Here is a 17,831-nt window from a genome sequence, read left to right as displayed (position 1 = left end):
CTTGTACATGTCCGAAATACAAATTTTTTTCTTGGATCTTCTTGTTCTTTTGTGAAGGAAAAAGTTATGAGAAGAAGAAATCTACACCAAATTAGATGGTTTGTATTTCTTACCGCATTTCGAAGAAAAAATGCGGTTTTATGATGAAAATGTCTTTCGAAATTTTATTAATTTTTTAAAAATTAAAATGAAATTTTTTAAATTAAAATTAATTTAAAATTAAAAAAATAAAATGAAAAATGAAATTAAATTAATTTGAAAAAATTAAATTAAAATAAAAAAAATTAAATTTTTTAAATTAAATTTTGTTTAAATTAAATTAGCCAATTAAATTAATCTCTCCATTAAGCTCAAGTAAAATTAAAAAAATTGAGCTCAATTCGAAAAAATTAAAAAATTAAATTAATTTAAAAAATTAAATAAATTAAAATATTTTTTAAATTAATTTAGTTGGACGTACGCAAATTAAATATAAATTAAATTAATTTTAAAATAAAAATTAAATAAAAAAAATTTTATATTTTTTTTTTCAAATTAAAAAAATAAAAAATTTTTAAATTAATTTAAAAAAAATTAATAAATTTTTAAAATTTAAAAAATTTTTTAAATTAAATTATTTAAATTTTTTAAAAAAATTCTAAAAAAATTAAATTTTATTTTAAAAATTAATAAAAAAAAAAATTTAAAAATTATTTTTTTAAATCATCCGTATTTTATAATATTTAAAGATTTTTCTAGAACCGAATTTGAAATAAATGATGTAAAACATACATTAAATAAAAAAAATTTAGAGAATTTAAATAAATTTTGAAAAATTAATTGAAAATTTTTAAAATAACTTTTGAGCTTTAATAAATATAAAAAAAATTATTATTTATTATTTTATTTATTTTTTTTAATAAAAATTCCAAAATTTGTGAAAATTATTTTTTTAGCTAAAATTTTTAAAATAAAATACAGGTAAATCTAAAATTTTCACATTTTTTTATAATTAGGTATTTATATTTTTTTTTCTTAAAATTTAAAAAACATATTTTTTGTAATTTTCAATTTTATGAGCCAATTCCATTTAAAAAAAATATTATTAAAAATACGATTAAGTTAATTTTTATTCTGACTGAAAACTATTTTAATCTACATACCTTTACTAATAAAAAAAAACAGAAACTTTCAGGCAAAAAAAAAAAAGTTTTCTAACAAATGTAAGTTCGACACCTTTCAAGTTTCAAGTTCTTTGACATTCAATTCAAAATAGCAAATTGTGTTTAATTTTGAAGAAAACTCTCATCAAATTTAAACAAAAACCAAGAAAAATTTCGTCTTTTCACAAAATCTTAAAGAACAACATTGAAGATACGTCATTCATACAAAATAAAGAAAAAATTGGATCAAAAGTGAATTTCTATAAAAAAAAATTCTTAACATTCAATTGAAATATTGAATCAGAATTTGCTGTAACGAACAATTTTTCTCGCCATAAAAAAAATATTAAAATTGAAAATTTAATTGAATTGTCACACGAAAATTAGAATTTCAACACTTCCCCTCGACAAATCCCGTCTAAAAATCTTCATTTTTGAGTTAATTTTGTCAATCTCTTTATTTAACAATCCCATAAAATTCGAGCTTAACTCAAAAATTACAACTTTTTATGAACATAAAAGAGAAAAAAAAACGTAAAACGTTTTCATTCACTCACACGCCAGAGATATTTAAGGCAATGCGAGAAAAGTTCTCGTCATACGTCGGGCGGCGTCAGTTCGTGTGTGGCAAAAATTTACTTTTTATTCATATCATAAATGTTTCCTCATATTACAATAAATATGGTTATTATGGCAATAACTTTTGTGAAGTGGTGTTATAAGAATCTCCTTATAGACTTGAGCACTTGAGAAGATTTTTCTCGTCCTTCATCGCAGTTGTTCTCGTTTCCTGTTGTTGTACGTGGAAAACACACAAAAGACATAAATTACGTGAAAAAAAATTTTTTTTTTCATAACTCACCAACGAACAAATTTCTACCAATTGGAATCCAACGAGAACCGGTAAGGCATCAATGCGGTGTCGATCCACGAGTAGTCTTTCTCGAATATCATCTCGAAGCGGCCGGTTGACGATGTTTCATCTTTCGCGTAATCGATAACAACTGTGCGGCGATAAATTTATGCACATCCCGTCGTCGTCATCATCATCATCAGTGAGGAAAAAGGCGCGAAACCCATAAATTTTGCGTGTTCGCGATTTTTTTGGCGGTTTGCAAAGATTAAATTCGTGATGCAAATGAGGCAGCGTGTTTTTATCAGGTGAACAAATTTCGAACATCATCATAAAAGGAAGAAAGAAGAAGAAAAAAAACGAAAATAAGATGGAAATTGGTTCTCAATTTGTGTTCGTATGGCTGTAAGAAGTGTTCAATTTCCTTCGCCATACAGACGATCACACTCAACAGTGGATAATTTAAAAAATATTTCATCTAAATCTTTTCGTATTCAACTTTTTTTTTCCTTTTTCTTTCGCTGTTGAGTTGAAACAAATTCTGCGAGTAACTTGCTGCAGGAGGAGATGTACATAATTTAAACAACATTTAACGTTACAATTTCCGTTTCTCCTTCTTCCTGAAGTTACATCTTACCTCTTATCACATCACTCAGCACTTCTTCCAGCACAACTTTGTGGATCGGTGTGTAGTAGTCCATGCTTGAACGAAAAAAAAAAATATAAAAATAAAATAATCATAAATACATGAAAAAAAAGATGGAAATGGGCGGAAATATAAGCACTTATTTAAATAAATTTCTACTCAATGGTACCTTGGTGACCTATTAATCTCGATTAACACAGTTTTGAAGTCTTCTGTGATTAGCCCTGGAAATTGAATTTATTATAAGTCATAATTTATTTGTTCGTTGATGTTGGTACAGAGACACGGAAACGAATAAAAACATAAAACTGAAATGAATAATTTTAATATGAGGGATGATTGAAATGACATTACTTTAATATTGAATGAAATTATTTTCCTGAAAAAAAATCAATAATTTTTTTTTGTTTCCATGACTTTAAATCCGAAAAGTGTGTTTGACCATCAAACATTAAAAATAAATGCAAGATAATAAGAATTTAATTTTTTTGTTAGATTTTTTTATTGAAAAAAATTTTTTTTTCTTTCATAATTTAAAAATTTGTTTTTTTTTATGTTTTATTATTTGATTTTTTTTAACAGTAAAATTATAAATCATAAAGAAAATAAGATTATGAATATTTTCCATAAAAGATGTAAAAAAAAATTTTTATAATTTTTTTAATTATATTTTTTTCATCAATTGATATTTTTAGAAAAATTCAAAGGCATTTTTACAGTAAAATTCAGAAAAAAGAGAAAAAATCTTTTACTTGAATAATTTTTAAACATATTGAATTAAAATAAAAACAAATAATTCTAACTTTTTACATTAGAACAATTTTGTCAAAAAAAAAAAAATTAAAAATAAAAAATAAAAATTTAATGAATAATAAATATTTTCAAAATTTAAATTGATAATTTTTGTTTTTTCTTTTTTACTAAAAAAATTGGTTAGGTTTTTTAAACTAATTAATTATAATAAAAAACATATATTTATTATTTTAATATTTAAAAATATTTTATTTATAACAAAAATTCATATTAAAAATTTTATATTGAATTATTTTTCAAAAATAATAAAAAATCTCATTTAATAAAATTTTTTTAAAAATAATTTAAAATTTTAAATAAATTAATTTTTGATCAAAATCAAAGTTCTTCAATTATTTAAAAAAAAATAATTTTTAAATAAAATTAGGTATTAAAAATTTTTAATAATAAAAAAAAAAATTAAAAAAATACACTTGAAAAATGGAGAAAATAAATCACAAAAAATTAAAAATATTAATAAAAAAAATTAAAATTAAATTAATAATTGTAGTAAAAAAATTTAAATAATTATTTAACTCAAAATTTTCATATATTTTTAAATATCAAAACTCAAAAATATTTTCGTAAATTAAATTTTTCCATATGTCAAATGATTTCGTTGTATTTTTGTTATCAATCTAAAAATAATAAAATTGATTGGTAAGTTTCAATCAAAAAATCATCATTAAATTATCTGTTCACGAGATGTAAATGCATTTAAATTCAGTTGTCAGAAATTAATTTCAATGAACGAAAACATGTTTTGATAGACACAATTTGTCCAACATTTGAATAGATGTTAAATATGTTCTATAATTGATACGATATTTGTCCTTGAGTGTATTTCATCAATATTTCCTATATCGCAACACAATTGATGGATGAATGAATGAAAACACTTGAACACACACACAAAACATTCATTTCGATACTAACAATCACATCCAAATATCTCGAAACGCCCATTCATTATTTCGCAATTCCTGAAACTCAGTTCGGCAATGTAGGACAATATTTTCTTTATCGCCGGATACAAAGTTGTCTCCCAGATATTTGGTTTCCCAATTGCGGCAAAATACGCGAGCAGGTCCGGCATGCCCCACGCATTGTTCTTTGGCAGTTTATCATCGGGTTTTCGCGTAAATCGCTTCTGGATCGTCACATTGGTGATGTGAATATTCTCCGCTAGCGTATCAAGCGTAAATTGGTCTGTGGCGAATTTTATCGTGCACGCATCATGGGCCCATGCCCGAAATTTATTGTTGTGCATCGTGATGAAAAAATACTGACGAATATCGAACTTTACACCGTAAATTAGCAGCGGGCGTTCAATGTACTTTTGTGCGATGTACTTTCGTTTCTGGCAACGCGCAACACTGATAATTTTCCTCTCGGCATCGAGCAAGATGATGCCGTAACCGTTGCCACTGTCACAGGGTTTCAGCAGATAAATGTTGTTGCATCCATCGTGCCAGCGTTCGGGCCAGTAATACGGGATATCTTCCGCGACATATTTTATCCGTGACACATAAATGTCTTTGAGGGCGGCCGGAGCTTTAAATTTCTTCTTGTCTCGTACCGTATTTTGATGCGTTCTGCTAATGTACAACCATTCAGCTTCGCTTAGTTCGCAATTGCGTTCATCGACGTGACTTTTATCGATTTGTCCTTCGAGAACGCGGATATTTGTCACGATCACGTGAAATATAAAGTCAAGTGCCTTCAAACGTTGTCCGACAATTTGTGATGGATCGTCATCCTCGCCGTATTCGATGAACCAATCTTCGATATTTGGTTGTTCATTTAGAAACATGACGACTCCCAATGCACAGCCTAGTCGAAAGTTCTTTTTAAATGCCGCCTCGTCACTGTTATAGACGATATCGTATGAACGCGGTAGTTTGATTGCCTCATTTGATACGCCAGCACGTATACGTTTAACAAGTGCCATATTTGTTTCGCCTTTTTTATTGTTTTTCACTTGATTGTCTTCCTCGTCATCGCTTGCTGTTTCATATTCATCATCAGCATCAGTAACAGTCTCCTGTGATATTTGCGATTCTGTTTCGCACTGCGGATTGAAAAGGTATGAGATTGATCCTTTAAGCTTTGCTGAAGAGGTCAAATTGATCCCTTTTAAGAGATTAATTAAATCTTAAGGGATCAATTTGACCTCTTAAGGAATCAATTTGAACCCTTCAGAGGTCAATTGAAACCTCATTTGGAATTGTTTACTTACAATTTTAAAGCCTCAAAAAATAATTACTTCAAGAGGTTAAATTAGATCGAATTTAACCTCTTGAAGAGTTGTAAATGAACAATTCCAAAGGGGGTCAAAATGACCTCTGAAAAAATCAGATTGGTTCCCTTAGGGGTCAAATTGATCTCTTAAACCTTTGGTAAGCGATCAGATTGATCTCTTAGAAGTTAATTCAACTCCTTTTGAGATCAATCTGACCCCTTCAGAGGTCAATTTGATCCCATTTGGAATTGTTCATTAACATATTTATTGTCAATAATAAATCCCAGGCGAAAAGGATAAATCGCACAACTAACATTTTTAACAAACTGAGAAAAATCATTTAAAGAGGTTTTTGATCAAAAACTCTGACACCCTATAATAACAATTTTTGAAAAAATCAATCTGACCCCTTCAGAGGTCAATTTGATCCCATTTGGAATTGTTCATTAACATATTTATTGTCAATAAATAAATCATTTCAAGAGGTTCAATTGGATCAAATTAACCTCTTGAAAAGATCAATTTATTGAAGATGTAAATGAACAACTCCAAAGAGAATCAAGTTGACTACTGAAATGGTCAGATTGATTCATTAAGCGTTAAATTGATCCCTTATGAGATTACCTTAACTATTAAGGGATCAATTTGACCCCTTCAGAGGTCCATTTGATCTCCTTTGGAATTGTCCATTTAACTTTATTCCTTAAGCTCAAGAGGTTCAATTGATCCTTTGAGATAATTATCTTATTACTCAATGGATCAATTGAACCTCTTGAAGCAATTAAATCTACGAAGTTGTAAATGAACAATTCTAAAGGGGGTCAAAATGACCTCTGAAAAAATCAGATTGGTTCCCTTAGGGGTCAAATTGATCTCTTATGAGATTACCTTAACTCTTAAGGGATCAATTTGACCCCTTCAGAGGTCAATTTGCACTCCTTTGGAATTGTCCATTTACCTTATTTTCCTTATGAGGTTCAATTGATCCCTTAAAATGTCAACTATGTTACTTTTAAGGGATCAATTGATCCTCATGAATTTTTGAGGTTAGGTTGTAAATGGACAATTCCAAAGGAGTTCAAATTACGACTTAAAGGAATCAATCTCATACCTTTTCCATCCTGTGAGCATCCTCATTGTCAAGAATTTCTTGAATTTTGTCGACATAACAACACAAATCAGCTTTATTGACAAAACTTAATCCCGGGATTTGTATGCGATTAACACACATCGAATCCGGATACAAGTAGTAATGTTCATGCCGCGACACCCAAGCAAAGTCTGGAGCGCGATTTCCACAAATTTTGTACAAAATGACTTGCTCATATTCTTGTACATTTTTTATGCGATTGCATTCCAATGCGTAATTGATATTGAGATAGACACTATTGTACGGCTGTGCCTTTTGTTCGATGAAACCACGCTCAATTAATGCTTGGCGAATCATTGGCGCATCATATGACTCCGATACGCGAAATATTTTCCCGGATTCATTCGCCAGAGATACACGTCGTTCATAATCCATTTCACTTCGAATGTAGCAAAAAACAAAAAAAGTTTATCACTAACTATCAATGGCGATAGAACGAGTATGACGCCCGATAACAATGTGTTACACCGTCAACCGCTTTTAATTGAATTTTTCGCTTGAACACAATTTAACTCTTTTTTCACTGTAATTTTTTCGTCACATTGACGATTTTCACACCTTTTAACTGTACAAGGCAATAAACTGTGTCTGATTACCTGCCGTCTGCAGTCATCCGTTAAATAGTTTTTTTTCGATAATTAACTTGTGTTTGTTATTGTGAGCAACAAACGGACGACTGCCAGGTTTCTACAAGTAACGAGAGACTGTGCCACAATCATAACTGATTTAAAATTAATTGATTGCGTCTCAATTAAATCAATTAGTGCAATTATAGTAAAATAACAAAAAGTTGTGGGCATTGTTCGTCCCTTTTCTCTCGGCGGCACCAACAACAACAACAACAATGCACTCTCTCGACCGATAAACGATTATTCCCTCATGGATTGCAGCAAAAAAGCAATTTAAACAACATTTTCTCTCGCTCTTCTCGATTTGCGGGTAGTCAATGCACTCCGACACGCGCAAGCAATAGCCAATAATAGGTGTTTCATAATAATTATAATTATTATTTTTTAATTGTTGACACAATATAACTAAAAGTTAAATAAGAAATAGACTCGCTTATGCCTTAAATGGGACGTGTTGTTGTTGATTTTGAGGTGAGAAGAGGTTAAAAGTCGGTTGACTCGTCGATAAATAATTCGAAAAAAGAACAAGCATTTTTTGAATTGTTGTCTGAGATGATATGAATGAAATTGATTCAATCGATGGTGAAATGTTTTTTGGCAGAATAAAGTGCCAGGCGTCTCCATTAGTATTCAGTAAATAATAAACAACTCAAACTGCAGCAATAAGTTCTTGATTTTTCGCTTCGCAGTCCAAAGATGCGCATTTAATGATTCATTCTGTTGACAGATTAAATTTTTACAGAATGTCATTATTGTGGTTTTTAATTATTGCATTATTGGCATTCTCTGAAATTTTGTGTTAAAAATTGCGATTGTTGGAATTTTATAAATATTCATTTTTTCACCAAAAATATTTCAATATAACGTTTCGACAATTTAATTGACAATACAAAAAAAATAAAATTTCAGGGTTGCAAAAACTTATGTGACTTTAATTAATTAATTGACTCAATTTACGAATTTTCTTTTTTTTTATTTTTAATAAAATATATTTTTTTTTAAATCTTTCTCGAAATTTATGAATTTAAAATTTTTTAAAGAATTTAGAATTTAGATTTTAAGTCAAAAGTCGATTAAATGAAAAAAATTTTTGGCTTAAATTTTTAAAAGTATTTTTATATTTTTAGAATTTTAAAATTTCTAAAATAATTAAAAATATAATATTATTAAAATTTAATAATAACTTTTAATTAATATTTAATATCATTATTTATAATTAAAAGATAATTAATTTTTTTTTAAATCTCTTAAATCAAGATAATTAGGTTCACTTTAGTTTAAAAAAATTGATTTAACAAATTTTGCAGCCCTGTAAATTTTTCCCAATACCTAATTTATGAAATTTTTTAAAAATTTTCAAATAATTTGTTTTTTTCTAATTACTTTTCAAATTTTTTGATTTATTATAATTTTTTCTTCACCCAATTTTCAAGTCGAAAATCGATTAAATGAAAATATTTTTTAACTTAAACTCAAAAAATAAAAAAAACAGTCATAAATTTCTTGGATTTTCAAATTTAAGAAAAAAAAGAAAAATTAAAAAAATATATAATTAATATCGAGATTAATATTTAATAATTATTTTAATTAATATTTAATTTTGATATTTTATTATTAAAAAATTATTAATATTTGTTTGAAAGTTTTTATAAAATTTCTCTTTATTGACTTAAGTAAAAAAAATGACTTTTGATTTAAAAAATTTTGCAGCCATTAAAATTTTTCCAAAACGAGGATAAAATTTTTAATTATATAACAAAACTGTGAAATATTTTTCTTATTAAAAACCTGCAAAACGAACAAATTTGCGGTAAAATATTTTTTTTTTAGCTATCGAGTGAAAAAATTCATCCAAACATTTTATCCTCTTTTATTGCAATTTAATTTAAATTTTAAAAAAATCTCTTAAAATGACATAATAGTAGTAATTTGGTAAAAATTACCAAAAATTTGCATATAAAAGATAAAAATTGTCTAATTGACAAAGCAATTTTAACAGAAATAAACATCTTGTTCACACTCTTTAATTTTCCAAACAGATTAAATTACAATATTTTCTCAAATAACAAATACCCGAAAACACAAATGATCAATATAAACACAAAATTTCTCTGCAGCATCTTTCTTTCTCCGAAAAACTTAATAATAATCAATATGGTCCAACGAAGCCTTCTTCTTGCATGCATTTGTGCTGTTAATTGAGTCTAAGGGACAAAAACGGCACTTCTGTTGTGGTCTCTTTAAAAGTTTGTTATAAAATTTAACGATATAACTTCTTGAGGCGGACAAAGAGAAGAAGAGATACAATTTGCAGTCACCAACGTCGAAGTATATCATAAAATGACTTGTGGGCAAGCTTTTGTTACTTATGCCAAATTTAACACAAAAATAACTAAGTAACTTTTTGGAATAAATTTTGTGGAAACGAAGCAGGACAATCTTTACTGTATCAATAAAACTTTATAATAGTTAGGAGAAGATAGATCGGCCACGACATGCCATAATATTATAATAGATTTCTTCTCTCAATTTGTATTAAATGCCAATATATTATAAACTTCTTCCAAGACCAAACTTTTTTTTCCTCTCAGTTGCCAACCAAAAATTCATGAGAAATTGTTGTAAAAGTATCTTGACCTAACTCAATGTTGGTTGTAGGCTTCTCATGTAACAAGCCACTTTTAAAAAAATACAAAAAAAAAATAAGAAACTTAAATTGTTTGAACAAGAAAATATCAGGAACAAACAAAATTTGATGATGCATCAAAACGCTTATTGATTTCGTCCCTTTTTCCCACAATTTATTTCATTTTATAATTTTTCAATTTTATATATCGAGTAAAAAGTAATATAATGATGATGTTGGTTTTCGTTGTGTTGCTTGTTTTTTTCATTTCGCCACTTTACCCGTTTGCCGAACGATAAAGTTAATGATTTTTAAAGAGAAAAACTTTTCTGATATCTATCGTCTTAAAGTTGTTATGTAAGATATTTTATCGATTGAAACTTTTTCTACTTTACCTCTCCTCTTTCTCTCTCTGCTTTTCCTTTATCTTTTGGTCTGTTCGCTTACATTTTTTTTGAACAAGATGCTTTTCTCCGCTTCCGATGCTTTTTTATTATTCCAATATTTACTCTTTTCGCTTCAAATAAAAAAAACCATATACTTACCGGCGTAAATCATGAATATAATAAAAGTGTTTTGAATATATTTTCATGCCTGTTAATGTATATGTTGTAGTTTTATTTATACATCACGCTTCTGTGAGGAAAATTTATTTCTTTATTTTATTTAAAAGAGTATAAAAAGATTGGATGTATGAAAATTCGATGGATAAGATACGGCTTTGATGTTAGTTCAATGAGATATATTAACTTTCTTAACTTAGCTTTTTAAGTTTTAAAATATAAAAAGCGGCTTTTATTTACATGTACAGTGTGTTTTAGTTTAAATTTTTGATGTAATTTTAATTTTTAAATCTAAATTATATTTAAATATTTTGGGCCAAAAGAAAATTTATATATTTTTTTAATTATTTGTTTATTTTAAAAAAAGTAAAAAAATTACAAAACAAATATTAAATATGTAAAATTTAAGAAATTGTTTAATTTGTAATACGTATATAAACATAACACGAAAAAAAATTATAAATTTTCGTAATTTTTTTTTTTATAACTTTTAAAATTTTCATTTAACTTACAACCTTTTATTTTCAAATTATATCAAAAAATATATTGTTCTAAAATTAAATATTTAAAAAATAAAAATAATATGTTGTTATTTGAAAAATAATTATAATTTTTAATAATAATTATCAAGTTAATATAAACATTAATATAACATTATTTAAGATTATAAATTGTTTATTTTTTTTAAAATTGTAGTTCAGATATTAAAAATAAAAAAATAGCAAAATATAAAAAAATAAAAAAAAAAATATAAAATAAATTTAAAAAAAAAATTCTGAAAATTTTGAAATATAAAGAAAATTAAAAACCTTTTTAAAAAAACATATTAAAATAATATTATTTTTTTTTATTATAAAAATTATTAAAAAATAAATTTAATTTATAATAAAATAAAATATAAATAAACTTATTTTTTTTAATATAAGGAGGCTTTTTATTTTAAATTTATTAATTAATTTTTTTTGAAAATTTGTAAAATTAAAAAAAATATAAATTTATTTAAAAAAATATATTAATATTAATAATATTATTTTTTTAAAAAAATTATTAGAAAATTATTAAAAACAAAAAGAACTCCCTGTACCTGAATGAATACATTACCTCATCCTTTACCTTTACTCAACTAAAAGAAAAAATTAATGAAATTATGAAAAGAAAAACTTCTCCTTTTTTTTACTAATAATAAATACAAATTTTTTTATTATCCTTATTAAACATGATCTTTAAACTTTGTTATTCTTTTATTAATTTTATTATAATAATAAACATAATGTAATGTAAACATAGTTGTTGTTCATTTTTCATTTAAATTTTTTCTTTTTTTTATATATATTTTTAAAGTATGTAGTAGGTTACTCTAGAAACTTTCATTCTTCAGTTTTTTTTATTAATATAATTATTATAATTTTTTACCATATTAGCGTTAATGAAAGGAAGGGGATAAAATTTAAAAAAATTATGTTATGATAAAAAAGCAGTTATAATTTTTTAATTTTATTTTGTACCTCACAAACTTGTCGAAAAAGTTGTCAGAAACAAAACAAAATTCAAAACCAAAACTGCCTAAAATGCGATGATGATAATGAAAAGTTATTGAATTTCATTCATTTAAATGAGTAAAGTTTTGATCCGATTAACAAACATGAACATTTTTTCGGTAGTGTCAAGTATTTATTTTATCGAACATTTGATGATGTGTTATTTGAACTTTTTATTTTTTTTTTTGTTAATGTATAAAATTTTTCATATTATTTATTTTTTTTATTTTTTAGATAAAGTCGTCACGTACGACATAAGCCTTCTTTAGAACTTTCCGTTTCTTGAGTAGCTTAGTATTTGTATTGAAAACTGTAATGTAAGGAAAATATTCAAATCTTTGGATTGGAAGCTGTTTGTTGTTGTAAAAAATTTTTCATATAAAATTATTATCTCTTCAGTGTTTGTTACTAGATTAAACATAATATGATAATTGTGAAAAACACTTTGCATACTTAGAAGACAAAAAAACGGAGCAAAAATTGTGCAGAAAAATTTTTTTCTTGCTCGTACAATAAAATGCATGAATTCAATTTAAATTTTATATTATGCAACAAAACGAGGAAACACTTACAAAGTTAAGAAAACATTTTATTTATTTATATTTATTTGTTTATTTTTAGTTTACTTCTCAGATGTTAAACTTATATATTCATTTTATTATTATTATTGAACTGAAAGTAGAGAGAAAATAATAATAAAATGTAGATAAAATTAAAAAAAAGGGCTGAAAACTTTTTTGAGGGAAAAAACTTGAGAATTATATTTTGTGTTTTTCGCAGGAAAACTTTTGGCGAAAAGCGAGAGAATTTATTATATTTTATTTCGTTTTAGTCTCTATATAAATGTGTAAAGTTATTAAACTTTTTGTGTTAAACAAGTGTAGTAAATTTTTGGCGCACAAGATTTTACATTGTGAGAAATTTTCCTGTTTTGTATACTAATAATTTCAGAGTTAATATGATAATGTGCCACACACCCACACACGAAAAAGTGGAAATTATTTATAAATATTTAAAATTACTTTTTATTTTAAATATTTAATGATCCGTGCTAATTTTAGTTTTAAATGTTTTTCTGGTGTGATTTATCGTTAATTTATAATTTAAAAAAAAATATTATTAAAACATAATGAAAAAAATTTTCGAATACGAAACACTTACTATACATAACATTGATAGACAAATTTTGGGTTCATGCATTGTGCGATCAATATCTGAGTTTACCTATAACGATTATTGCAAACATTTATCAGAAAAAAAGAGGTTTAGTAATAATAATAAAAAAAAAATATGAAAAAGTCTTTGGATTTGACACGAATTAAAAATAAATGATGAAAATAATGATGTGAAAATTCATGTCTCGTGAAAAAAATGCATTTTTTTTTTGAGTGATGTCACACAAATTAACTGTGCAATGTGCGTTGGTGCCCTTTTTAAACGCACTCACTTTCATGTTCGTCAGCTTCAACTTCGAATTCTTCATCAGCAGTTGCTTCTTGGTATTGTTGATATTCCGAAATCAAGTCGTTCATGTTGCTTTCGGCTTCCGTGAACTCCATCTCGTCCATGCCTTCGCCCGTGTACCAATGCAAGAAGGCTTTACGACGGAACATTGCCGAAAATTGCTCCGAAATGCGTTTGAAGAGTTCCTGAATGGCTGTCGTGTTGCCAATAAAGGTCGATGACATTTGCAATCCTTTTGGCGGAATATCGCAAACGGCAGTCTTGACATTGTTTGGGATCCATTCGACAAAGTAGCTGCTGTTTTTGTTCTGTACAGCAAGCATTTGTTCATCGACTTCCTTCATTGACATGCGACCACGGAATACGGCAGCAACTGTCAAATAACGTCCGTGACGCGGATCGCAGGCAGCCATCATGTTCTTGGCATCGAACATTTGTTGCGTGAGTTCTGGCACACTGAGATTGCGATAATCGCGGGATCCGCGCGACGTAAGGGGCGCAAAGCCGGGCATGAAGAAGTGCAAACGCGGGAATGGAACCATATTGACAGCTAATTTGCGTAAATCGGCGTTCAATTGTCCGGGGAAACGCAAGCACGTGGTGACGCCTGACATTGTCAAGGAGACTAAATGATTCAAATCGCCGTAGCTGGGGTTGGAAACCTTCAAAGTACGGAAACAAATGTCGTACAAGGCTTCGTTATCGATGCAGTACGTTTCGTCGGTGTTCTCGACGAGTTGATGCACGGACAGCGTTGCGTTGTAAGGTTCGACAACGGTATCCGAGACCTTTGGCGAAGGCACCACGGAATATGTGTTCATGATACGATCCGGATATTCCTCGCGAATCTTCGAGATGAGGAGAGTTCCCATGCCGGAACCTGTACCGCCGCCCAAGGAGTGCGTCAATTGGAAGCCCTAAGTATTTTTTTTTTTAATTAAATTTTTTTTTTAATATTTTTTTACAAAAAAACTCACCTGTAAGCAATCACAGTTCTCGCACTCTTTACGCACAACATCGAGAACGGCATCTACGAGTTCAGCTCCTTCTGTGTAATGACCCTTGGCCCAATTGTTTCCAGCGCCAGATTGTCCAAAGACGAAGTTATCGGGGCGGAAGAGTTTGCCATAAGTACCTGAACGAACAGCTTCCATCGTGCCTGGCTCCAAATCCAATAAAATGGCACGTGGCACATATTTGCCTCCAGATGAGCGTGAAGCTGAAAAAAATTAACAACAAAAATTGATGAGTTCTAAATTTATTTAAAAAAAGGTAAATTTTTCAATTTTTTTTGTAGAAATTTGAGTGAATGAATGACAAACGCGCTTTTTTTAACGGCAATGCAACACTTTTTGACACGTTTCCTGTTTTGGAAATGACATTTGTGACCATTTGTGATGCGAAACGGATAAAAAAACACCCACGCATGATTTATTGCATGCCTAAAGGCGCTAATGAATAAAATTGCATGATGTAACTTCGCTGCGACAGATCGTTAACGACCTGGATTGTTGTGTATTATTGCGTGTGAGACTTGGAATAATAATATTTTGAAAAATTTGGTTAAAAAAATATTCAACAATAAATTATTTTATAATTTTTTACGAAAAAAAAAAAATTAAAAAATTATTTTTTACATTTTAATTTTTTTTAATTTTAATTTTAAAAATTTAGTTAAAATTTTTTAATTTTTTATTAATTTTTTTAATTTTTAATTAATTTAAAATTTACATTTTCCTTGAAATTAATTAAAACTTTAAATTTTTAAATAAAAATTTGCTTTTTTATTTTTTACCAATTTTTTTTAACAATTATTTGAAATTTATTTTATTTTTTAAATTTGATTTTTTAAATTCCAATTATTCTAAATTTATTTATCTTTTTTTTGTAATTTAATTTAAACGATTTTTGTTGCTCTTACTTTATGAAATTAAAAGTTGTTATAATTTTAATTTATTTATTAATTATAAAAAAAATTAAATTTAGAAAAAAATAATTTTGAAAAAATTAATGAGATTAATTTCATTTTAGAGAAATTTTAGAGAAAAAAAATACAAAAAAAAATCATAATAGTATTTTTTAATTCAATTTCATAAAAAATTATGAGAAATAAGTTAAATTTTCATAAAACTCTTTTTTTATTTCTTATTGATTTTTAAATAAAAAAAAACGATTAAAAAATTTAAAAAATATTCGAGCGGATTAAATATAAATATTATTGTCCCAAGCCTTGATTGTTGTTATTATTGCGTGTCCAAATTGTGTGGGAGAGTTCATCAAATGGATGAAATGCAGAATTTACCGCCGCCCATCAATTTACGGTGTTTGCTTTTAATTTTTATTCCATCGAGTGGAAAGGTATACTTTTCCATTTTTAATTGAATTAAATCCTTTAAATAAACAATTAGCTCGGTTAATTCCGCATTTAATCCGCAGGTGACCTTTGATTTATGTTTGGCACGTGAACGTTTTTTTCCATACAGTATTCTCAACCCTTTTTCGTATTTTTTTATTGTTTTTTTTTTCGCTCTCTTGTCAAAACACAAAAATCGTAAACAGCATAGTGACAGTCCAGAAATGGATGTTCACATCAATTGTGTATTCAAAAAACGTTCATAAAATATGTCATAAAGGAAATATTGTTTGAGTCACACCATATTTATACAGCAAGGCATACACATCGGCAACTTCATTGTAGTCACAACAAAACACGATGATGTGTTCAAAAACGTTTAGGAATGAAATATTGCGGTGTAGCTCGCCTGTGCCAGGAGGAGGTAGAGGTACGATGTGACCACGTTCCATGTAAATAACATATAATAAATGTAATAATAATGAGAAATGGAATTTATAATCAGATATATTCTTTTGTTCCATTTGTCATATTTTGTCGTCGTCGTCCTCCTCTTTCATGTCGAGAGATGGCTTCTTTTACGATCTATTGTTCGCAGCAAAAATTGAAATGTACTAATGACCGACATGACGAGTGATGATGAGTGCTCTAAAAATTCTGCAAATACTTCACATGAAATTTTAATTAAAATCTTTCTCTCCATGCAGCCTCAATGTGATTCAATTACACAGAGAAACGAAACAAACAATCTCAATAAACAATAAACTTCCACAAAATTTCAGATAACAATCGTTTAGAAAAAAAGCATGAAAAAAGGTACAACAATAATTATTTAATGTTTTTTGACAAAGTTTTTCGGTAGTAATTGAACCAAAAATTTGTAGCCAACAATTGCATCTGTAGTTAAAAATGTAAACTTTTTTTTTGTTGGTTTGACTATTTTTCGGATTGTGTGAGAGAGAAAATAAAATGAATCATGAGGTTTCGTTACACAGTTCATGCCGTTCGATGGTTGCAGTGGTCTGGATACTACGAAAATAGTGGATGCAATATGAAAATGTGCTCTGACCGCACGCGCTTATAATTACATTTGTGATGATAGGCAAGACTAAGTGAACAGTGATAAATTGGACCATTTTTTATTTAGTGCATTATAGGGAGTGCAGTGACTTTCGGTATTTTTTTTTTATTTTTTGGCTTAAAATTAAAGTTTAACTTAATTATTAGAATTCATAAAATTTTTTTTACCGCATTATGCAAAAAAAAAAATATTACATATTTAAAAAAAATAATTGACTTAACTCAAAAGTCAACTATCTTTAATTTGTAGATTTTTCTGATTTTATTTAAAAAATTTAAAAAAAATAATATTTAATTATTTTAATGCTTTTTATTTTAATTATTTTTATTTTTTTAATTTAATTTATTTGCAATTTTTTTATTTTCTAAAAAAATGAATTAAAACTCTCAAGTCAAATATTTTTTAAAATTTTGCGAAATTATTTTTTTTTAATTTTTAAAATCTGAAAATTTATTATTTTTTATGAATTTAAAAAAAATATATAGATTTTAATTATTGTTAATTTATTTTAATATTTTATTTTTTTTAATTTTAATTTATTTGATATTTTTTAAAATTATTTTTAAAAACTTAAATTTTTTTTATGTTTTTAAAAAAATATTTTCAATTAACATAATTTGTGAGATTCTCATCAAAGTTTATGAAAATTCATTTCAATTTCGAGTTTTCATATTTTCAAAAGTTTCTAAACAAAATTAATCATTTTTACCAAATCAATAGGACTAAGGGACGTTTGTGGTAAAAATGTCACA

The 17,831-nt window shown here is 26.9% G+C and overlaps 2 protein-coding genes across 2 annotated transcripts in view; both read right to left on the bottom strand.

The window, feature by feature from the left end:
- Window positions 1-1,564: 1,564 nt before the first annotated feature.
- Window positions 1,565-7,401, bottom strand: LOC134838422 (tubulin glycylase 3B-like). The gene is made up of 6 exons (XM_063853951.1): window positions 6,787-7,401; window positions 4,370-5,504; window positions 2,811-2,865; window positions 2,633-2,697; window positions 2,005-2,146; window positions 1,565-1,932 (listed from the first exon to the last, which is right to left on the bottom strand). Exons 1-5 carry the CDS (start codon window positions 7,198-7,200, stop codon window positions 2,019-2,021), a joined length of 1,797 nt encoding a protein of 598 aa, XP_063710021.1. The 5' UTR covers window positions 7,201-7,401; the 3' UTR covers window positions 1,565-1,932; window positions 2,005-2,018.
- A 6,107-nt stretch (window positions 7,402-13,508) lies between these two features.
- The window catches only part of LOC134828455 (tubulin beta-3 chain), a 46,703-nt gene continuing 42,380 nt past the window's right edge, over window positions 13,509-17,831 (bottom strand). Inside the window, exons 3-4 of the mRNA XM_063841438.1 lie at window positions 14,623-14,864; window positions 13,509-14,562 (exon numbers count right to left, since the gene is read on the bottom strand). Of these exons, the coding sequence (XP_063697508.1) occupies window positions 13,615-14,562; window positions 14,623-14,864 (1,190 nt within the window). The 3' untranslated portion in view covers window positions 13,509-13,614. The remainder of the gene's footprint in view (window positions 14,563-14,622; window positions 14,865-17,831) is intronic.

The sequence above is a fragment of the Culicoides brevitarsis genome, chromosome 1, assembly GCF_036172545.1.
Source record: "Culicoides brevitarsis isolate CSIRO-B50_1 chromosome 1, AGI_CSIRO_Cbre_v1, whole genome shotgun sequence".
NCBI classification, from domain to species: Eukaryota; Metazoa; Arthropoda; class Insecta; order Diptera; family Ceratopogonidae; genus Culicoides; species Culicoides brevitarsis.
The sequence above is the reverse complement of the archived record's forward strand: the minus strand, read 5'-3'. Positions and strand labels throughout refer to the sequence as shown.